General features: G+C 36.5%; 1 protein-coding gene across 6 annotated transcripts in view; it reads left to right on the forward strand.

Annotated features, from left to right (window-relative positions):
• Window positions 1–20,240, forward strand: part of LOC109712809 (insulin-degrading enzyme-like 1, peroxisomal) — a 74,347-nt gene extending 54,107 nt beyond the window's left edge. For 3 of the 6 annotated variants that reach the window (XM_020236575.1, XM_020236572.1, XM_020236574.1), the window contains 12 exons: window positions 4,373–4,475; window positions 4,645–4,740; window positions 4,825–5,014; window positions 6,164–6,225; window positions 7,553–7,657; window positions 13,081–13,282; window positions 13,380–13,588; window positions 14,383–14,507; window positions 14,588–14,639; window positions 16,895–16,981; window positions 19,521–19,670; window positions 19,789–20,240. In XM_020236575.1, coding sequence (XP_020092164.1) covers window positions 4,373–4,475; window positions 4,645–4,740; window positions 4,825–5,014; window positions 6,164–6,225; window positions 7,553–7,657; window positions 13,081–13,282; window positions 13,380–13,588; window positions 14,383–14,507; window positions 14,588–14,639; window positions 16,895–16,981; window positions 19,521–19,670; window positions 19,789–20,040 — 1,633 coding nt within the window. In that variant the 3' untranslated portion in view covers window positions 20,041–20,240. The remainder of the gene's footprint in view (window positions 1–4,372; window positions 4,476–4,644; window positions 4,741–4,824; window positions 5,015–6,163; window positions 6,226–7,552; window positions 7,658–13,080; window positions 13,283–13,379; window positions 13,589–14,382; window positions 14,508–14,587; window positions 14,640–16,894; window positions 16,982–19,520; window positions 19,671–19,788) is intronic. The other 3 variants (XM_020236573.1, XM_020236576.1, XM_020236577.1) reach the window with 3 other exon arrangements.

Below are 24,587 nucleotides of genomic sequence, written 5' to 3' on the forward strand. Positions count from 1 at the left end.
ACTTTTTATTAATTGCCACAAAACAATCAAATTTGAATTTTAATTTCAAATATATAAATATATATATATAAATTTTAACCTTATTTGATTTTAAAATTTTATTTCATTTTAAATGCAGAGTTGAAATTTAATTATTTAAATTTCTAAATTTATAAATTAAAGGGCTTTTTTTGCATTTAGCCCCCTAACAAATTTTTATTTTAAAAATAGCCCTATCAAAATTTAATTTGCAAAAATGGCCCTGGGCCTGCACCACATCAATGCCACGTGGGCAGGGCCGGGGCCAGTGTGTTAAGTTGAACACGGTGAACCATTCACCGTTTTCAAACACGGTGAATGGTTTACCGTGTTTCATATTTGTATTCCTTTTTTTTCTCTTTTTCAAAAGTCCAAATCCGAATCCGAAAATCAAATTAAAACCCAAACCCGACGGATTTTAAAAATTCATACCCATATCCATATCCGACCAAATACTTGAAACCCGAACCTGAACCCAGCGGGTTTTAAAAATCTATACGGTTGGATAAAGATCTAAGTAATAAAAATTATTAAATATTTTATATATTGTATAAATAAATAAAAATAAATTATGAATATATATAATATATTCGAGTTTGGGTTCGAATAATATTTCGGATATCCATACCCATTGACATTCCTACTCCCTATTCCTCTTTTCAATATTTGTATTGCAAAAAATACGTACTAGCTCTAAACACGGTGAACCATTCACCGTGTTTAGACACGGTGAATGGTTCACCGTGTTTAACTTAACTACCGCCCCCAGCCCCGCCCGCGTGGCGCTGACGTGGCACTTGCGTGGGAGAGGCAGGGCCATTTTTGCAAATATAAATTTGCTGGGGTTATTTTTAAAAATAATTTTTTTCAGGGGTCCAATTGCAAAAAAAGCCCTAAATTAAAATAAAATTTGAGTTTAAAGGCCAATTTGCATAAAAAATCAATTAGTTTTGAGCTTTTGCAAAAGTAGGCCGCAATTTTGAATTTTGCAGATTCGAGCCGAATTTTCAGAAAGATGACCGAACTACCCCTCTTTCAAAATGCATAAAAAGTACATGTATTAATTGTCTAGAAAAATACAACTGCTAAACTATTAAGTGTCAAATTTTTGAAAATTACAACTGCGAAGCAATAATTACATGTACCTTTCTCGTTAAACGAGAACCCTCATTGAAGACAAAATAAAAAGAGTAAAGTATAATTAATAAGATGAAAGAGTTCAACATCCTCTCAAATAGTGCAACATGCTCTTCAAAATAGTGCGATATCTGTATAAGTAGTGCAATATATGCATTGTTAATACACATTTTGAATGATTTTTACACTAAATTACGAATAGCATAGTATATTATGCGAAAATAATATAATATATTACAATGTACTATAAAAATTATATAATATATGTATAAACGGTGCATATTTTACACCATTTGTGTAAACGTTGCACTATTATAAGAGGATGTTGCACCATTTAGATGTGTGTTGCACTCTTTCCTTTTGAAATTAAATTTCATTGCATATTATATAAAGTGTCAAATTTTTTGGAAATGATAACTGCTAAGCCATAATTATATGTTCCTTTCTCGTGAAACGAGAATTCTCATTCAAGACAAAATAAAAAGAATAAAGTGTAATTAATAAGATGAAAGAGTGCAACATCTTCTCAAATAGTGCAACATGCTCTTTAAAATAGTGCAATATCTGTATAAGTAGTGCAACATATGCATTGTTAATACACATTTTGAATGATTTTTACACTAAATTACGAATATATAGTATATTACGCGAAAATAATATAATATATTACAACATACTATAAAAATTATATAATGTGTATAAACTGTGCATATTTTACATTATTTGTACAAATATTTGCACCATTTGTGTAAACGTTGCACTATTACGATAGGATGTTGCACCATTTAGATGTCTGTTGTATTCTTTCTTTTTGAAAATTAAATTTCATTGCATATTATATAAAGCGTCAAATTTCTTGGAAATGACAAGTGCTAAGCTATAATTATATGTATCTTTCTCGTGAAACGAGAATTCTCATTCAAGACAAAATAAAAAGAACAAAGTGTAATTAATAAGATGAAAGAGTGTAACATTCTCTCAAATAATGCAACATTCTCTCAAATAATGCAACATGCTCTTTAAAATAGTGCAATATCTGTATAAGTAGTGCAACATATGCATTGTTAATAAACATTTTGAATGATTTTTACACTAAATTACGAATATATAGTATATTACGCGAAAATAATATAATATATTACAACATACTATAAAAATTATACAATATGTGTATAAACTGTGCATATTTTACACTATTTGTACAAATATTTGCACCATATGTGTAAACGTAGCACTATTATGATAGGATGTTGCACCATTTAGATGTCTGTTGCACTCTTTCTTTTTGAAAATTAAATTTTATTGCATATTATATAAAGTGTCAAATTTCTTGGAAATGACAAGTGCTAAGCCATAATTATATGTATCTTTCTCGTGAAACGAGAATTCTCATTCAAGATAAAATAAAAAGAACAAAGTGTAACTAATAAGATGAAAGAGTGCAACATCCTCTCAAATAGTACAACATGCTCTTCAAAATAGTGCAATATCTGTATAAAGTAGTACAACATATGCATTGTTAATACACATTTTGAATGAGTTTTACACTAAATTACAAATAGTATAGTATATTACGCGAAAATAATATAATATATTACAATATATTATAAAATTATACAATATGTATAAACGGTGTATATTTTACACTATTTGTACAGATATTTAAACCATTTATATAAATATTGTACTATTATGAGAGAATGTTGCACCATTCCAGAGAATGTTGCACCATTAAAGTTTTTAGATATTACACTATTTGGAAAAGCATATTGCACTATTTGAGAGGAAACAACACTCTCTCATCTTATTAATTATACTTTATCCTTTTTATTTTGTTTTGAATGATGATTCTCGTTTTACGAGAAAGGTACATATAATTATGGCTTAGCACTTGTCATTTCTAAGAAATTTGACACTTTATTTAATATGCAATAAAATTTAATTTTCAAAAAGAAAGAGTGCAACACACATCCAAATGGTGCAACATCCTCTCATAATAGTTCAACGTTTACACAAATGGTATAAATATCTGTACAAATAGTGTAAAATATGCACCGTTTATACATATGTTATATAATTTTTAAAGTATGCTGTAATATATTATATTATTTTTGTGTAATATACTATACTATACGTAATTTAGTATAAAAATCATGCAAAATGGATATTAACAATGCATATGTTGCTCTACTTATACAGATATCGTACTATTTGGAAAAGGATGTTGCACTATTTGAGAGGATGTTGCACTCTTTATCTTATTAATTAAACTTTATTCTTTTTATTTTGCCTTGAATGAGGATTCTTGTTTTACGAGAAGGGTACATGTAATTATGGTTTAGCAGTTGTCATTTCTAAAGAATTTGACACTTTATGGCTTAGCAGTTGTATTTTTCTAGGCATTTAATGCATGTACTTTTTATGCATTTTGAAAGAGGGGTAGTTTGATTAATCTGCAAAATCCAAAAAGACGGCCTACTTTTGCAAAAGCTCAAAATTAATAGATTTTTTATGCAAATTGGCCGAGTTTAAATTGTGAACTAAATTTAATTTTGGATATCAACTTTGAGTTAAGAATTTAAAAATTTAGTTAAAGTGGATTAAATTAAAATTTTTTTTTGAATTAGGTGTGAATTAAAATTTTGATAATTAAGTTTAAAATTACATACTTAAAATTTTGGGTCTGTCAAAATTCGAAAAACATACAGAAATATTCATTATATATAAAAATTAAAAAATAGAAATATAGAGTTAGGATATGACAGATATTGTTTAATAAATTATAACATATGAGTTTATTTCTTTATTTAAATTTTTATTGTAAATTTTTTGACAAATACGATATACTAATTTATGTTGACTTGAGATAACTACTAAAATAATTAAGATGTTCATTTGCATGTACACTCAACTAGTGTGTGTGTGTGTGTAACTGAACTTCCATGTATACTCCTGGAGAAAGAGCAGTTTCTTACACAAGTGCCTTAGCTTAAGTTGGGTAGCAATTCAATTTATGGGGGCGAGCTTGTTTTGTATCAGGAAAAGGTTTGTTATAGAGCGGTTTTTTTTTTTGGTGTGTGTGTGTGTGTATGTAGTAGAGTATATTTGCAACATTTTGAGTTTTCGAAAGGCATGATATTAAAATTAGGTTTCTACATGGGCGCACATATAAATATAAATTATTTATTTCAAGTAAGAAGTTGTACTTTTGCATCAGAATATTTTGGGAATCTAAGAAGTTTGATGGATCCGCAAATTTGGTTGAGCCATGGTATGGGACACCATATTCTGTTGAAAAAGTCACTCCGTCCATGTTCCAGGTTTGCTTACCTGTTCTGCTCTTTTTTCACTTCTTAGCAGAAAGCTTTGCTTCCTTCCATAGTTTTTAAGATTTTCCTCATTGATACAGTTATTTTGTACAAAATTTTGTATCTCATACTTGTTTCATCATTGCTTATAGGTGATTTATTTATTTTTTTTCTTTTACAGCAATGGATAGAAAAAGCTCCTAACGAAAATCTGCATCTTCCGAAGCCAAATGTATTCATCCCAACTGATTTAACCATCAAACTTGTGCAAGAAAAGGTGACTACTTCATAGCCTGAGTTATATTAACTCCAAAGTTTGCCTTGGATTGAGTGACTCCTGATAACTGCACTGTTTTACCAGGTTAAGGTTCCAATAATGTTGAGGAAATCATCATTTTCAAGACTCTGGTATAAACCAGATACAATGTTCTTAACTCCCAAAGCTTACATTATTATTGATTTCAATTGCCCATTGGCCAACCATACACCTGACCAAGAAATCCTTACTAGTCTTTATGTGAGGCTATTATTGGATTATTTGAATGCTTTTGGTATGCTGCTATCTTTCAATAAATTTGTTTGCATTACTTATGAGCACACAATCTATGCATTTTAGTATGAACAAGGAATCAAGCATCAGGTGTATCGAGGCACATCATGCATACCATACGGCGCCGATGCATTATGAGCACAAGGCACAGGGGTTTATCAAGCGTCCTACCGTACATCAATACTCCTAAGCATATTGAGTGAGAGATTTTGACACCGCAAGTGTATCATAACATGTGCCAAACACATACTAAAACACCACACTTTCTGTTTCTGTTTTCTTCCTTCACTTCTTTCCTCTCACACTATTTGTACTTATCCCTCATTCACTTGCAACAATCCTAGAAGGCTAGAACAAAGAAAACGAAGGAAGGAGATCTCGCTCTCGCTCTCTCTCTCTCTCTCCCGCTCTCTCTCTCACTGAAGATTTAAGGAATTTCCTACAAATTTTCTATTATTTTTAAAACTTGCCATGAAAAGGTTAAGAAATTTAAGTAAAGGATGCCTAGATCCATTTGATCTTATTTATCATATAGATCACTTCATCATGATGCAGATTATGCAGATTTCTTCATTGGTATATTGTATTTTGTCCATAACCAAACTCCCGAGAAATAATGTTATAAGACCTTTACACATAAAATTCATAACAAGACAGTTTCAAAGTGTCCCCATATTTGCAGTCAAAGGCCTTCTGTGCTGATTTACCATGCCTATATTTGGCATTGCATAGTGCCCGTCCATGCTGTGCTAGCAAGGGCGTGACATGCGCCCATAACTTGGCTCTTTAAAGCCTGGAGTTTAAGAATCATAGTGCTTGTAGCTACTTGATGGTGACATTACTGTCTTGACCACAAAATGGGTAATGCCTAAGCTAAAATTTTGGAATACAACCTTATAAACTAAATATTTCTCAAGAAGAACATCTAAAATCAACACAATGAAGTTAATCAAATAAAGAAGTTGTAACTTTGTAGAACCAGATTTTGGACAAGTGTCTCTCAGAACATTTTTTATCAGTTGACTGAAGTTTTATTCTCAATTATTTGTTATCTGCCTTATTATCATTACTTTCGAACTTAATGTTCGTTCTTCTTACATTACGACATCTGTAAGTCACATTCTAAGTTTTTTGTTTTTTCAACTTGCAGCTTACGATGCTGATATTGCTGGTCTTTCTTATTCAATCCAACAGACTGTTACTGGATTTCAGGTACATTTCTAGTGCCCAATGTATCATTACAATAGTAGCCAAGAGAGATTTAGACCAACTTGTTTGTACACAACCTAATAGTTTATTCACCTAACTTGTTGGTATAGAATTTTGCAATTACAGTTATGAAGAAGTTGTACATGTCACTTAACTGTGCTATCCTGTAGTGTAGAGAACAAAAGTTGCTAGTTTGTTATGCATGAATTGCAATTTCTTGTCACTAGGCACTTTTAAAATTTGCATACTTATCTTTTACAAAAAAAAATATCATTGTGCTTCTTTTTTTTAAAATTGTTTTATGTGGTCTATTCCTCAAGTTTTTCTTTCTTATAGCAGAAATTTAAGTACCTTAATCAATGTTAAAACATCTTGTTCATTTATTATTCATTGTCATATATTCAAAAATAATATAACTTAAATTGAGCGCATCCTATTTGTCCCGTAAAAAATGTCGACACTCTCACAGCTTGAAGATTGGCTGAGATTCTGAGACAAACCAAAACATTTCTGTTTTGACTGTTGCTGATCCAAATCCAGGTCTAGGACCAACTTACACCTGAGGACATCTAGTATTGATAGAATGGATCTAACAAAAAGATTATCTTATAGCTAAGTATGATTCATATTTGAACCTCTGATTCTTTCTTTTTTTTATTTTTTAATCTTATAGTTTGCATATATTGTGTCATTTGATGATTTTGATCTCATTGATTAATGACAACATGAAAGTTTGCTATGTTCATAAAAATAGTTGTTGTAGCCCATAGATCATCAAGCTAAGTTTCGTTATGATTATCTAATACTCCATATTTGATCTTTTCGAATAGTTTGAAGAATTCTCTACCAATACCCAAACCCATAACTCTAACCTTAAACCTCCCAAAATGTTTAAAGTTTAAATCGGAACTCCAGAAGCTAGACTAATGTCAAAAACAAAACTGATGTTACGAGCCCTGATTACAAAATATTTAAGCTACATTAGCAGGAATACATTTGATGCAGTTAATTTCCCGTAAACCTTGCTAATTTTCACCCATCTGTGATACTTGTAGCAGAAATCAACTCTAACCTAATCTATATCTACATGGTAGCTGATGGAATCATGGAATCACATACTTGTATGCAAAATGCATTACTGAGGCTTATGACCGGCCTTTATAAAATGTGTTACAATGATCAAAGTTAAATATATGGAGAATACGTTGTATAAGATATTAAGCTCTTAATGCATATCTCATATGCGTTTATAAGATACTAAGATCTTGATGCATGTCTCTTAACCTTCTGGTTTTCAATCTTTATAAGCACTACCTGTAATATTTCCCAGGTGAGAGTGGCTGGTTTCAATGACAAATTGAAGATTTTATTGGATGATATAATTAGTCAGATTGAGAAATTTGAAGTAAAACTAGACCGCTTCTCTGTTTTGAAGGTAAGTAACTCCCCACGATGCAGTAGGAAGATTAATTTTTTTGATTATGGCTGTTGCTAGTTGTAAAACTTTGAGAATTTGAAATAATAACTTCTCTATTTTCTTTATTTATGACTAAGTACAACATATATAGCCCATACTGGTCAATGTGTACAAGGAGCAAAATAAGGTAAAGATCCTTATGATTTCTCAACTACTCCCAACTAATTCTATATTTTCTCTACTCCATATTTACAACTTCATCCTAATCGTTACACCTCATCTAATACTCCCCCTCAAGTTGGCGCATGGATGTCAATCACGCCCAACTTGCTAAGTAAGAATCGAAACCGGTCCCGTCCAAGGGCCTTTGTAAATACATCAACCAAATAGAGTTTGGTTGGTACGTAAGCTATGACGATGTCGCGAAGTTTTAGGTGATCTTGTATGAAATGACAATCTACTTCGATGTGCTTCGTTCGCTTATGAAAGACATGATTATCAGCGATTTGGAGTGTGGCCTGATTATCACCAAAGAGCTGCATGGGCTGAACATGATCGATTCTGAGAGATTGCAAAAGGTTGCACAACCATAGTAGTTCACTGGTGGCAGCTGCCATGGACCTGTACTCTACTTATGCTGACAACCTGGACACAATGGTCTGCTTCTTGGTTTTCCAGGAGATAGGACAACCACCAAGCATGACAAAAAATCTGGTGACGGAGCGTCGCGTCATCGGGCAACCAGCCCAATCCGAGTCACAGTAGACGTTCAATTACAAAGATGCTGGCACACTGAGCAAGATCCCCTATCCCGAACTTTGCTTGAGGTATCGAAGGACTCGCATCGTTGCATCCCAGTGCAACATGCAGGGGTTCTGCATGAACTGAGATAGGATATGGACTGAGTAGCAGAGTTCTGGTCGTGTAATGGTCAAGTAAATTAACCGCCCCACCAGGTGTTGATATTGTCCTGGATCGGATATAGGATCACTGGAGTCTGTAGATAAAAGTGTTGTTGTTCCATAGGGAATAGTGATGGTCTAGCTCCGAGCATGCCATATTCGAAAATATTTCAGAGGGCCGAGATCCTTGATACAAAACTAGGTGGCCAAATAAGTTTTGGAACTCTGACATTAACTTGAATCATTTCATGCTAATATTAAGTCATCTATGTAGACCACAATGGCTATGAAAGTGGTGTCCTTACTATATGTAAACAAGGAATGGTCAGGTCCTGATTGAATGAACCCAGGGCGGAAGCGAACTTTGCAAACCAATTTCTAGGAGCTTAACAGAGACCATAAAGTGGCTTTCGAAGCGGCAAGCTTTGCCGCGTCCCATGACATGAAAGCTCGGCGGAATACTCATGTATACTTCCTCTTCGAGGTCACCATGTAGATACGTCACCATGTAGAAACGCATTGTGTATGTCCATTTGATGAAGTTCCCACTTCTTGAAAATCGAAACAGTCAGAAGACAGCGTACACTCACCAATTTAGCAACCGGTGCAACTGTCTCATGAATCAAGTCCCTTGATCTGAGCGAACCCTTTTGTGACGAGACGAGCCTTATAACGCTCCACACTGCCATCGGCCCTACGTTTCACCTTGAATACTCATTTGCAATCAATTGGTTTCTTATTTGGTGAAGATCTTCCGTGGTCCACGTACTATTGTCTTTAAGAGCCTTTATCTCTTGGGCTATAGCATCTCGTCAGCTAGGATCTTTCATTGCTTGAGAGTAATTTCTGGGCTTGTTATCTTCATCGAGAGCCGCTACAAATGCTTTATGAGATTCAAACAATTTATCATGACAAATAAAATTTTCTATAGGATGGATCGTACCTAAAGTCTCTTTGGAGTGGAATGTCATGTAGAGGGGGGTCTTTGAGTTTGGTGGCACGACACATAGTCTCGTAGGTGGGTTGGTGTCTTGCGCATCCTTCTAGGCCATGTGGTTTTGATCTTTGTCAAATCCAGCCCACCATAGGCTTCAGGCTTACTCCTCTTGTCCAGTGTAATTTCTTCCTTGCTGGGCTCCTGCATTTCTAGGCCTGGTTCGAATTGGGCTTGCAAGTTGTTGGGCTCGTCATTGAGTTCAATTGTACTAGACCCGACTGGAGAAACCGGGCATGGCTGAGCTACTGGCCCGTCTATAGAGATCGGGTTGACTTCATCGGCTTCCTCAAATACCAATGGCACAACCGGTTGGTCTTCGTTGTCAAATTTTCCTTTGCTAAAAACTACATCTCTCAACACAAAAACTTATTGTGTGTCAAGGTCATATAGTTTCCATCCTTTTTGGGCCTGGGGATAATCAACAAAAATACACTTTTGAGCCCTTTTATGAAATTTATCATGGACCCGCAGCTTCCAATGAGCAAAATATATGGACCTAAAAATTTAAATATGATCATAATTCGGATTTTGCCCAAAGTGTACCTCGTAAAGTGTCTTTCAGGATAACAGTCATGTTGGAGTGTAATTGATGAGATAAACGACGGTTACATATACTCGCCCAAAAACTTAACAAGTAGTCCTGCTTCGAAGCGCAAGGCTCTCGCTACATTGAGTACATGCCGGTGCTTACGTTCCAGTCTCCCATTTTGTTGAGTGTCGATGCAGGAGGTTTGGTGTATTATCCCTTTATTTGAGTAAAACTGCCGTATTGGACCTAAAACAAATTCTCGACCATTATCTGATCTAATTACTTTAATTATGTGCCCAAATTGAGTTTTTACCATATTATAGAACTTTATTAATAGTCTGCATACTTCAGATTTTTCTTTAGTCCCTCGGCTGTGATCATCAAGACATCAACTATGGTTAGAAAATATCGTGCGCTTGATAAGGACACCATGTTATAAAGTCCCCAGAAATCACAATGGTTCAAGTCAAAACTAGCAGTAGCTTTATTTTCACTAACATCAAATGGTGCTCTAGTTTGTTTCGAGCATAAACATATGTCGCAAGAATCACTAGAAGACTTATTAACTGAAATTCTAGGAATTAAATTCAAAATATAGCAAGAGGGATGGCCTAGTCGTTGATGCCATAAACCATAGCTCTCCATCGTGGTTATTGTACGTGCTGACAACAGTGCCACACGCCCGAGATGATAGACCCCTCCCCGCAATTCACCCATTCCAATCGGCTTCTTCGAGGTGAGGTCCTTTACAAGACAAAAATCAAGAAAAATGTCACCAAACAGTTTAGATTAGCAGTCAACTTTCCAAAGGAAATTAAATTGCACATAAAACCAGGAACATAAAGAACATTTCGTAAAATTAAATTCAAGCCTAATTTCACCCCTCGCGTCATCTTAGCCTGAATCGTCTCCTATTTGGGAGTTGTATAAGGTACAGCGCTTCTACTCTCTCGGGTTCATCAAGATATTCTAGTCGTCCAGTCATGTGCATTGACACTCCTGTGTCCAATATCCAATCCACGGTATCATTGTGAGTGAAATTCTTACCCGACATTTGTTCAGTCGATCTTCTTTGATCATTCAAGAGCGCTAAAAGCTGTTTATATTGTTCCTTTCTGAAGCTTGGGGCCATTTGGGTTGAACTCTGGAGTGGATCTGTAGCTTGTGCCAAATGGGCAGTCACAACTGGACGAGCTGTCCGCTGTTGTGACGATTTACCCGCATCACCCACTCCTCGCCGCGTCCGCCTCTCCTTCCTCGAGATCCACATCTCTGTTCGCAATTTTCTGGGTAACCATTCAGCTCCCAGCAGCTCTCTCGATCATGTCCAATTTTTTGACAATGGTCACACTTCAGCCTATGGCCTTGAGTCGGTATCGCGCTCCCTTTTCCGCTATTGTTCGCGAAAAAGGCCGCCGCATCGACCTGATCATTTCTTCCATTGGCAACCATTCGTTGACGCTCCTCTTGTGTGACCATTGACTATGTTTTGCTCAAGGTCGGCAGAGAATTAGGGTAGAATATTTGTGAACGAACAGTGCCAAAAACCTCGGCATTGAGGCCCATGAGAAACTGGTAGAGTTTCTCCATTTCCTTCTTCTTAACGTAATCCTGGGCTGCCGCGCACGTGCAATTTGGCGTTTCGGAATAATTTTCGAGTTCGTCCATAGAGTTTTCAACTTTGCATAATAATTCGCCATCAATAAGCCCTGTTGAGGGAGAAGGCAAAGCTCAGTTTTGAGTTGGAAGACTCTTGGGGCGTTCCCTTGAGAGAAGCGGCCCTTCAAGTCATCCCACATAGATTTTGCATCTTCGGCATAAGCAACACTCCCTTGAACGATTTGTCAAGAATTAAAGATCCAAGCAATGACCATTGAATTGCAAATCGTCCAGTAGCTTGCGTCCGGTGCATTGGCGTTTGGCTTCTTTAATGTCCTGTTTACGATCCCGAGCTTGTTCTTTGCCTGCAATGCATTCTTCATTGCCCTTACCCATGTTGAATAGTTGCACCCAGTGAGAGAGCAGGAAACCAGCGGGGTCCTTGGATTATTCGAGGAACTAAGCTGGTATGATGGTGGTATCTCTACCATCGTCTTCTGATTGGCCATGTTGAGTCGAGGTCGTGAACTAGAAAAGCCGCTAGGGTTTCGTTGATATCAGGATCGGTGCTCTGATACTAAGTAAAACTTTGAGAATTTGAAATAATAACTTCTCTAGTTTCTTTATTTAGGACCAAGTACAGCATATATAGCTCATATTGGTCAATTTGTACAAGGAGCAAAATAAGGTAAAGATCCCTATGATTCCTCAACTACACCCAACTAATTCTATATTTACTCCAGATTTACAACTTCATCCTAATCTTTACAGTTTACACCTCATCTAATACTAGTATTTTCTATATGCAATAAATAGGGGTGTTTTATCAAGTTTTATGCCAGCAAGCAAAAGAAAACATATCTAAAAGTACTATGAATTGTGCATTAGGCAAGACTTGAAGAGAGATGGCATAGGTGAAATTTTGTGATTTACTAGATGGGTCGAGTATGCATGTAATATTTAGTTTTAGACCCTTAAATTTTTTTTTCTTCATATGTGCCTGATTGATGTTGAGCATCTATGTGAGCTGCTCAACTGGGGTAGATAGCTTTTTGGTTTGCCGAAAGCATGTACTGACTTGTTATAGTGGGTCTAATTTGTTGACTCTTAGTAGGATGGCTAATTTGTTGACACTAGTAGTGTTACAAACTGTACTTACAGTTACGAATCACGTATGAACTTTAAACTGTCACTGTGTTCTTTTTCTTCCTGGCTGAAGCACATTTCCTAGTTGTTTACCTTGTGCAGATTCTACCAATTAGTGCATATGGCTAAATGTGTTAAGAGTAATAGTTTTTAAATTCAATTTGAAACATCAGGAATCTATGACTGACTACCAATATTACAAATTTACCCAACCATGTTCACAAATGTGTTTAGAGTAATGGTTTTAAAAGTCAATTTGAAACATCAGGAATCTATGACTAAGGAGTACCAAAATTACAAATTTATCCAACCATGTTCTCAAGCTTCATACAATTGTTCGATGATACTTGAGGATCAAATGTGGCCTTGGGTTGAGAATTTTGAGGCCCTTTCTCATCTTGAGGCAGATCATCTTTCTGAATTCGCACCAAAGTTGCTCTTGAGGACCTTTCTGGAGTTCTATGTTGCAGGTTTGCCATTATTTAACAAATTAAATCATTGAACATTATCACATGAAGGAATTATTTTTTTCCCTTCCCAGTTTTATGGTTCATGATTGCCTTCTAGGAAACATTGAACAAAGTGAAGCAGAATCAATTGTCAAGCATATAGAAGATACTTTATTTAATGCTCCCAATTCTCTATGCAAACCTTTGTTCCCTTCCCAATATATGTCAAGAAGAGCCGTTATGCTCGAAAAAGGGCTGAAATATTATCACCAAACTGAGGGCTCAAATCAGAAGGATGAGAATTCTGCGCTTATCCAGTATATTCAGGTGCAGTATATACCTTTGCATGGAGAACATAGTTCCCATCCATTGTGCTCATGTTTATTTTATCTGTTGGTATGGCATTATTTCTTACAATATTCATGCTCATCTTTCATCAAACTTTCAATTCATATGATTCTTTTAGACTGGACCAATGATCCTTTACATTGTTGATCTTGAAAGTTTGAAGCATCTACATGCATGATTGCAGTCAAATAGAGATAGTCAATTACAGGCTGCAGTATATCAAATTGTGAGTAAAATTTGCAAGAATATTCGTATTTACAGAGAAATGAGAAATGAGTCACTGAATAAAAGAGACAGGCGAAATAAATAATACGGTAGTTGGGAAAATTTTGTTAGCTTAAATTATATTGATACTATTTGTTTGGAGTCCAAATTTCGTGATTAATGATTGTATAAGCTCTCTTTGAAAATAGCAAAAATTTTCCTAAACCGGTGAAACACTCAAATGTCTTCATTGGAGAATAGAACCTAACTTAACCTGGGTACATCACTTTTCCTTCAGCTGCAAAAGATTTGTACAACTTTTGCAATGAGATAGTGAGAGAACAAGTTTCTATACTTTAATGAAAAGAAAAAAGAAAGAAATAAAAGTTCCTAGTCCACGTCCAAAATTGTTTTTCTGAAAGTTCCTCATTGTGATTGTAAGAGATTCAAGTACCTAGTTTATATTCAGAATTACGTTCCTAGAAGGATTTGTTTTCTTACTGTATGATCTATAGCTTGCAGGAAATGTATATAGTTCCTGAGAGGGCTTTTTTTTTTTTCCCCTGCAGACTCATCAAGAAAATGTCAAGTTAAATGTCAGACTTCACCTATTTTCTTTTGTTGCCAGCCAACCTGCCTTCCACCAGCTTCGCACAGTTGAGCAACTTGGTTACATAGTATACCTATCAACAAGGTATAGGGATTGCTTTTTTCTACCCTTTCTAGCTCATCAGTTACAAATTACGTCCTTGCTAACAAATTCAGCATATGCAGAAATGACTATGGAGTCCGAGGTCTAGAGTTTGTGATTCAATCAACTTTGAAGGTACTAAAAGTCAATGTTTGCAAAAAGCTGTACAGTTATTACATAGCAGTTAGGAGGAATCGTGACAGATTGGCGTCATAACAGATGCTCGTAACCCAACCAGCCATTGAGCATTTGTTACTAATTCGTTTCCCTAAGTAGTTACAAATTCAGTATTTGTCTTACAACCAATACATCTTGTTCAATTCATGCGAAAATTAACTTTAAAGAACTAAGAATCATAAAAATTAAATAATATCAAGCTGAGTATTAACAAATGAAGAAATCATAACTTTTTAGAATTGAAATCAAGGTTTAAAGTGTCGTGCCACGAGAATGTGTTGCTGTCTGCCTGGCACGGTACGGCACCGACACTCTTCTGTGACGACACATGGTACGCTTGCATGCCGATGGATACGCATGACCTCCTACTGGCATGCTTTGGTATGGACTTATTTCAATTTTTTTGATTCCAATAAGTTCTTATAATATTATTATTTTGAAAGATTTAATCAAAGAATTATGAATATTTGCTATATATAACTTACTATACTCATCAATTAAAATACTTGTAAGCTTTTTTGTATATGAAGTACAACTATAACTAATGCAGAATAAAAATTTTTACAGGTTAGAATTTTTAAAATACAAAGATATCTTTCTTTCTTTTGACCATAATACAGTCTTTCTTTTATAAAATACAAAAAAGTAATTTTTAAAATAATTTTAAAATTTATTTGAAAAATTATTTTAAAAACTATTTGAAAAAAATATTTTAAAAAATATTTGAAAATATTAATTTTTAATTATTTTTTTCAAAAATTATTAGATCTATCAAAAAATTAAGCAATAAATTATATTATAAATCAAGGATTTAAGTACCGTGGTACGGGGTCGTGTCGGAAACTTGCCGGCACGGTACGGCACGGTGCGTGTCGAGCCGTGCCGATGCGTGCCGGTCAAAAAAATTCTTGTGTGCTGATACATAATAGCATGAAATATTTATTTTCTTTAGCAATAAAATATTCTAACTATTTATTATTATCTTTTTATCATATCTTTTGAACTTTATTGAGAAGATTACTTACTAATTTAAATAATACAGGGTTTTGAGCTGTGCCATCAGCACGGGGCCTGTATCGTGCCAGTATCTTGTTGGCACGATACGGCACGGTGGATACGGCCCGTGCCGACGAGCACTTAAAACCTTGTTATAAATAAATTAAATAAATTTAAGTATCAATTGATTTAATTTAGTTTTTAATTTTATCAGTATTTTAAATTTCTAACGCAAAAATAAAATTTTATATTTAATGTGCCCCAAAATTTGTTTATTGAGTTCAATTTTGTTCCCCTAATTCGTCAAAAGTTTTGCGGTGTGTCAAATTTTGATAAAATAATTCGTGAAGAAAAAATGGATGTCTGTGGTAGAAGTGGAGGGTTTCACCCCCCACAATATGGATTGGATATATAAATTAAGAATTTGCCCGTATATTGATAAACAAAAAATAAAATTATAATTTTTTTTGACTTACCTAACAAATAGATTTTTGATTTTCAATGTCTTTGGGGGTGTGGGGTACCTAGGATGTTTCGGGTACCCCAAAAGAAAAAAAACGAAAAAGTAAAAAAAAAAAAAAAAAAAAAAAAAAAAAAAAAAAAAAAAAAAAAGCAAAAAATAAGTACCGGCACGGCACAATGCCGCGGCACCCATCTGCGTATTGCGCGAGACACTCACCCGCGTATGGCGCTGTCTTGTGGGATACAAAGGTGTGTGCCGCGGCACGACGGGGGGGTCGAAGACCCTCTCTCTACCGTGTCTCTCTACCGTGCCCCCTTCTTTGGGGACATGGTACGTTCCGCCCCGTGCCGTACAGCACAGGGCGGCACTTTAAACCTTGATTGAAATAATAAGTAAAATCCCTATAACAACCCCCTTCCCTCTTACTCTCCTTTTACTTTTAACTTATACAAGTTAGATATTTTTGTTAGTGATAATTTCAAACTTGTTAATTTAACGGGTACACCCATTATTATACGAATAAAATCCAAAATCTCAGTTTGAATCAAGTCAAGTTGGCCATCATATCACCCGCTATGGTGGATTAAGATATAAAGCCACCTTGTCACCTGACATGAAAACTAATGCCATGACATATTGTGTGGCGATGAAATTGTCTTTCGCCGGGTCGACCAATTTTTGGAACAGTGTTAAAAATGAAACTTATCGCTATGCAATGATTTCTCCCTTCTAATGTTGAAGTTAACTATTTCAGGACCCAAGGCATCTTGATACTAGAGTTGATGCTTTTCTTACAATGTTTGAAAAGAAAATATATGAAATGCCTGATGCAGAGTTCAAGGTTAGTACCTTCTTCCTCGTCAACTTTTGAAATTTATTATCAGCAATGGTGATGCTCTTTTGTCATTTTGGATATTATCTCAATAAACACCAATACACGGAAAAAGAGAGAAGAGAGAAGAAAATTAATAGAGCAAAAGAATATAGGGCTCAAGCCTTCAAGATTTAGCTAAACGACAGCATTTCTTTTGAATATATACCAGTCAAATCAGTGGTGTGAAAATTGTAAGCATACTATGGGACTTCAGTTACAATAATTGCAGACGAATGTCCGGTAGCTGTTTACAAATGACACAAGTTTGATTTTTTAGTCTCTAGAAATTGTTGAACGCAATAGTTGAAGAAACATCCTCTGGATTATGTTTCCTCTGAATATAATGTCAAATGGCTAGTGTCATTATCCCTCTTGTGAAATGACCAGTGACATTATTCCTCTTGAACAACCAGCTCGGTGGTTTTCATGTAATAACCAAAGAAAAGTCATTGTGCATTAATGTAATAAAGTGACAAGACCATTCTCTGGGCCCTCTGAATCTTGAATTTTGTTTTTAGCATTCTATGTGATGCAGGACGGTTTAGGGAGTTTAGGATTTGCAACAATTACTTAAAAAATGGATTAAGTGATTCTTAAAAATCAAACTAAAAGAAATAAATAACAAATCCGGAGTTTGAAAACTTAAATAAGAGATCGATTAGGAAAGATCACACTTTGGAGTTTCCGTAGGATTGAATCCATCTCACGCACGCGGATGAGTCAATTTAATTTCCTTTGATCGTCGGATCTTGGCCGCTTCGCTAGAATTTCTAAAAGTGGAAAGAAATTAGGGTTAGAAATGATAGGGTGATAATAATAGAAAATTAGGGTTTAGAAGTAGTTGCAGAAAGAAAGATAAATTAATGGATTCGACAAGGGCTTGCTTCCACGGTGTAGGCTTGGATCGCAATCTCGATCAGGCGATTGTCGAGGCAACGGTGGGTCGTCGGAAAGGAGATGACCTTCGGATTGTTGTTGTTGTTGTGTTTTTTTTATTCTTCGATTGGGTGGTTCCAGATCCTAGCCACGTGCGGATGGAGGGAGAGGAGGCGCGTACTGACGGAGGGAGAGGAGGCGTGTTTGGACAGTGGGAGGAATCTCATGTACGGTTTGTGGAGAGATCCCACGGGTGCATTCCGTGCGGATAAGTCGATCTCCCCCCTCTTTAATTGTAACAGACTCAACAGCTAAAAGAAATAGAAGAGCAAAAAAATGGAAAAGGAAAAAGAAATAATTCACGGGACTTGTTCTCGAGCTGGACTCTACCTGGTGGATGCTTTCACGAAGACAAGGAAAATTCACGAGGAATTCAAATAACTCAATTTCATTAATCGAGAGCATACTTAACAATAGAGACTTGATCCTTATTTATAGAGAGTATTTATTAAAACGACTAGCTATACGATTAGGAGTCCTAAATAAATTCTTATAGCAGAATTCAAATTAGAGTTCTAAGAAAGAAATAGAATTCTAATCTAAAACTGTCAAATAAATTAAAAAATCCTAATTTAGTAAAACTTCCAAAATTAATTTACTGAATCTTAATTAGACTCATATTCAATTCAGAATTTGAATCAAATTCAGATTCAAGTTAGGCTTCTAGTATTGGTCCATCGTCTAACCAAATATTTCGAATTCGGTTCCGACGACGAGTATAAGTCTGAAAAGGATCCGGTTCCCCATCACTATGGCTTTATCTAGAGATTCACTTATCTATCTGCTAGAATGAGGAAACCTATCTGCTAGAATGAGGAAACCTATGTTATTCCCAAGCCCCAACCCATAAGCCGGAAGATTGAATGGAATCCACTTTTGGTATGATTTTGAAATGTTGCCATCAGTTACTGTAGAATATGATCGGGTCCATTACTTTGTATTGAAAGATGTTATTTATTTGACAATTCTATGAGCATAATACTACTGATACACTTAGAAACTTGAGAGAATCAAAGTTATCAAATTTAAAGCATAAGGATTTACTCTGGTATTGCTTAAATTTACATGAAAAAAAAGGAATGGTACACATGTCTGAACTTTAAATTTTATTCTTGTATCAATTTGCGAGATTAACCTCAGTCTGATCTTTACTCTAGAGGATTAAACTTAATGCTTCGCTAGATCTACAAAATTGGTTTTTAGATGCAGCTTGGTTTTTTTCCTTCATGTTCCATCTGAAATCATGTTTGAAGATCCTATGAGTTTTCTTACTTGGCATTCTTCTAAAAAATTTTTGTGTGCCAGTCAAATTTGGTCTAAAGTCTATACTTTTTGAACTCATGGATGCATTGATGAATACTTCATGCATGCAATGCTGCATGGTTTTATTGTACCATGAGGAATTAAATATTTGGTTCAATACAAAATATGTGTTCTTCTACTTACTTTCCATCTTCTGTAAACCTATTGAAGAAGGTTGGTCAAATGATTATAGTGAAGTTTAAATAAATCTGCCCTACCATTCTGGTGGTTCGATGCTCATTAGTGATTTTAACGACTATACTTGTAGAGAAATGTGAATGCGCTCATTGATGTGAAACTGGAGAAATTCAAGAACATTTGGGAGGAATCATCATTTTTCTGGGCAGAAATTTGGAGTGGAACTCTCATGTTCGATAGGATGGAGGCCGATGTAAATGCTTTCATCTTACAACTTCAAGTACTTCAAAAGTTTCTCTAAAAGAAATCTTGGCGTTATACTCATGAATAATAGTGCAATTTCATATGGATTGCAGGTTATACTCATGAATAATAGTGCAATTTCATATGGATTGCAGGTTGAAGCATTAAAGAAACTTACCAAGGAAGAATTCATTGACTACTTCAATCAATACATTAAAGTCGATGCCCCAAAAAGGAAGACACTTAGCGTGCAAGTATATGGGCGAAATCATTACGAGGAGTACAAAAAGATAATTCAGGAAGAGCAATCCCCCAAGACATACAGAATCAAAGATATATTCAGCTTCAGAAGGTCCAGGCCACTGTTCAGTTGGTCGAAAGGAGGCTCCAGCCACATGGAACTTTAAATTCCCTTATTACCACTAAATCAAAGAGACTTCCTGTGGAACTTATTGAAACAAAAGAATTGAGAAATTTTCAGTATGTTATTCATCTAAATCCATTTTCTTATATAGAGAGGAAAAAAGCTTTACATGGAAGTACATGATTATATTCTGTTATACAAAGAAATAATCAAAAGGATATAGAAATATTACTATCCTAATAAGTAATATACATAGTAACATATGTAATATAAATGGTAGTATATATATATATATATATATATATCTATACCTCTATATGATTTCCCATGATTTAATCTGACGTGGATGCTCTCCCTTAATTTAAGGGCAGTGGGACCCATTATTTTTAATTTTATTTTTATTCTCTTTTCAATATGAAATGCTTTCTCTTCCTACGGTTTCTCTTTCCATCTCTCTTACGTTACATTTAAAAGTTACCTTAATTTGTGGGTAGTGGGGCTCATTATTTTTAAATTAATGTAAAATGCTTCTTCTTCCTACGCCTTCTCTTCTCATATCTCTTACTTTTATTTTTAGATTTAAATGTGAACAATATATAGCTAATTAAACATTGCTAAAAAAGGAAAAAACATTAATCAAGTTGCACATTCATAAATCATATTGCTAATTGATAATTTAGAAGGTCACCGTTATCTAAAATTAAATTTTGAACTTTAATTGGGGTGATTAATATGGATAAGAGAAATTGATGGGAAGAGAAATAGTTGAGGAAAAAAAAAGGGAATAGTAAGATAAATCAAATGGTAAATGATCATTTAGAAAGTCGCATAGGCGTCTCTTTTTCTCCCCCTCACCCCACCTAAGTAGCACCTACGTCGCCCGCCTCCGCTCCACCGCCGACTCCTTCACCTTTCTCTCCCCCTACAAGAAGACCCTCTTTGATCAACATCCGAAGCCCCTCCTTCGATCGCTCCAACTCCTTCCCCGACGATCCCAATCCTAATTCCAACAATTCTAGTAGCAACAGTTCCAATAGTGAACGCAAGTTGCCGTGTTCGTGGTCACGGCAGCGGCAGCTCAGGCAAGCTACTGCCATAGTTTTCTCTGCTACAGATCCAATCGCCTTTGGCCGTGCCCGTGCCGATCATGGTGACCGTGGAGAATCCCACTCCAAAGCAATCGCCCACCACCGTCGGTGACGCGAGCAGCTGCGTTCAACTTGTCACAGCTTCTATTCAAGGAGTTGGTTGACACCATTGTCGAAGGGCCTCTCTTAGGTTTTGGCAGACGGCGATGGAGGCAGTTGGATAAATGATTCACCAATAAAAAAAATAAAAAGAAAACTACTTTTCTACCATATGCTCAATACCCTAGCAGGTAAGAGGACTTTTTTTGAAAATAACCCTGTAGAATTTTGTAATTGGCAAAATGACCATCTGAAAAATTTATTTGTAAAACTAATTAACCCTCCTTTCGCCACGTCGGCGCTAGCTTGGATATTTCTCCTAAAGACGGTGAATCGTTCACCGCCTTTGCATATTTCTCGTGAAGGCGGTGAATGATTCATCGTCTTATGAAGGCGGTGAACTATTCACCGTCTTTAGAGCAAATACACCCCCCCCCCCCCCCCCCCGCCTTATCTGCGCCCTCGAGAAGACGGTAAACGGTTCACCGTCTTAACTAAGACGGTGAATCATTCACCGTCTTTATAGTTAACCCCCACCCACCGAAAATTTGGCCAAGTCCTGGAGGCGGGGCTAAAACACAGATAAGACGGTGAATAGTTCACCGTCTTCACTATGTTCATGAAGACGGTGAACAATTCACCGTCTTACCTAGGTATACCTACTCTAAAGACGGTGAACTATTCACCGTCTTTATTGCAGACACCCGCCGGCGGGTATCCTTAGATAAGACGGTGAATCGTTCACCGTCTTCACTATGTTCATGAAGACGGTGAACAATTCACCGTCTTACCTAGGTATACCTAGCCCCGACCTCGACACCTCTCCCTCCTTCTTCGCTCTCTTTCTCTCTCTTATCTCTCTGTCTCTCTCTCCCTCTCTGCCCATCCCTCTCCAACCAAGAGCCGCCCCCAGTCGCCGCCGCAGGTCACCGTCGACCCACCGAGCCTTCCCCCGTGCCACAGCAACCCACATTGCAAGTATAAATCTCTCTTAGCAAGTTTCTAGGTTTAAACCTAGTATAAACTAGTTTAAACTAGTATAAACCCTAAACCCATTGCAAGTATAAACCTCTCTTAGCAAGTTTCTAGATTTAAACCTAGTTTAAATTAGTTTAAACTAAACCCTAACTAGGTTAAACCTAGTTTCAACTAGTTTTAAACTAGGTTTAAAAGTTTAAACTACGTTTAAACCTAGTATAAACATGTACACCTATTTTAAACTAGGTAACGTAGTTTTAACCTAGTTTTGCACTTTTTACCCAGTTTTAACCTAGTTTTTCACTTTTTAACTAGTCTAAACTATGTTTAAACCTAGTTTAAACCCTAGTCTAAACTAGGTAACTTAGTTTAAACCTACTCTAAACTATGTTTAAACCTAGTTTAAACCCTAGTTTAAACCTACTCTAAACCTAGTTTAAACCCTAGCTTAAACTAGGACCATAGTAACATGAGATTTTTAGGACCATAGTAACACTCCCTTTAAACCTACTCTAAACTATGTTTAAACCTAGTTTAAACCCTAGTTTAAACCTACTCTAAACCTAGTTTAAACTAGGACCATAGTAACATGAGATTTTTAGGACTATAGTAACACTCCCTTTATTTGCTTGTTGCAAACTTTCTATCATTTAGTTATCATTTCTGTCACGCCCCGAGACCGCTACCAATTTGGTCCGGTTCGGGAGTGTCGAACAGACGCCGAACGGACAGCATCTCCCCTGCCCGTCCTAGGCTAAGCAACATGATCGAGTATAAGAATTTGCCCAGGAAAAGAAATTCAATACATACACGATCAACCAGAGGCACAACAAGTGCCAACAAGTAAGAGCAAGAGTCACGAGTACATACAAGTGAATAAAGAGAGATAATTCTAGTTATTACAACCATTCAACCATTGCATATTGATTTACATTTTTATCCTCCAAAATGAATACATGCTAGCTCCCAAAATATAACATCCACTAACCATGTACACGAGGGTACTCTAATGCAAAATGGAAAGCTACTAACTGCTAGGGCGCTATGCCCTTACCACGGTCCTCTGCCGGTACTCTCTCGCTAGGCCCTGCAACAAAGTGGGGTGAGAACTATATAAATATAGTTCCCAGTGGGTTCGACCGCCGACTCCGCCGATGTAACATACCACATCCCTCGTAAATTGTGCCGAGTTCCGTCGGAACGAGCGGAACGCGAAGTGGGACGAGTTAGAATGGACCCTAAGTGCATTAGAGTTCATAAATGAAGCTAAGAGGGACCCGAGAGAGCAAATCTGAAAATCTGGCTAAGTCCCAGATTTTGAGCTCTCGGGGACCGGTCCCTGAAGGAGAGACCGGTCCCCGTACGCGTAGTCTGCCAGGAATCCTGAGGCAACCGGTCCCTGGCAGTGAGACCGGTCCTCGGGAGATCGGTCCCTGAAGGAAAGACCGGTCCCTCGCTGCGCAGCTAGCTGAAAAAGCCAGAAAATCGGCTAAGTCCCGGAAAACCCCCGTTCGGGAACCGGTCCCTGGTTGGGGAGACCGGTCCCCGACTGTGAAAATTGCCCAGTCTGGGCAGTGCACTGAGAAACAAGTGGAGGGGCTTAAGTGCAATTGTCACAACATGTTATATATATGGCCATCCCCTTCACTCCCACAGCCATTTCTCTTCTCTCTCTTATTTCCTCTCTTTCTCTCTCTAGAACTCTTGCTCTAGGGCTTGAAGAAGAAGAAGAAGAAGCAAGGGAAGGTGGATTTGGAAGCCTTGGTGGGTTCTACAAGCTCTCCTACAAGAAGGATTTGGAGGAGCTTGGGCTAAGGTGAGTTTTTGGTATAAATGAGTCTAGGGCTTGGTTTTGATCCCTAGGATTTGGAGTTTTGGGTTGTTTTTAGCCTTGGGAGCCTTCTATAGGCCTTGAACTCCATGGAACCCATGAGAGCTCAAGTGCTCTCATGGTGGATGGTTAGGGTTCACCATAGAAGCCCTAGGGTTGGTACCAAAAGCTTGGAAACCTTGTTAGGATGCTTCCTAAGTGATTCTAAGCTATCCTTTGCTTAGCAACAAGATCAATCCAAGAGGAAACCCTAGATGACATTGTTAGGGCTCAAATTTGGGGCTTTTGCCCTAGGATTTTTCGGGGACGAATTGACCTCGTAGAAACCCAATTGGGGGTGTCCTAAACGCGTGGGACAACTTCGTTTAGCTTTACGAAAATGTTAAAGAGTGGTTCAAGTATATAGGGCCTAATTTGGCACCATTTTGGGTTGTAGGGCGCGGATCATCGTTCATAGAGTTCGGGAGATTGTCGCGTTCGTTTTCTACTACCTCACAAGGTGGGGGGTGCATGCCGGAATCACCGGATACCTCATTATGTCTGTTTTCTCTTTTTTGAGCATACTCGTACATAGGGCCATTCATGCATGTAGGG

Source organism: Ananas comosus, linkage group 7 (assembly GCF_001540865.1).
Source record: "Ananas comosus cultivar F153 linkage group 7, ASM154086v1, whole genome shotgun sequence".
NCBI lineage: Eukaryota > Viridiplantae > Streptophyta > Magnoliopsida > Poales > Bromeliaceae > Ananas > Ananas comosus.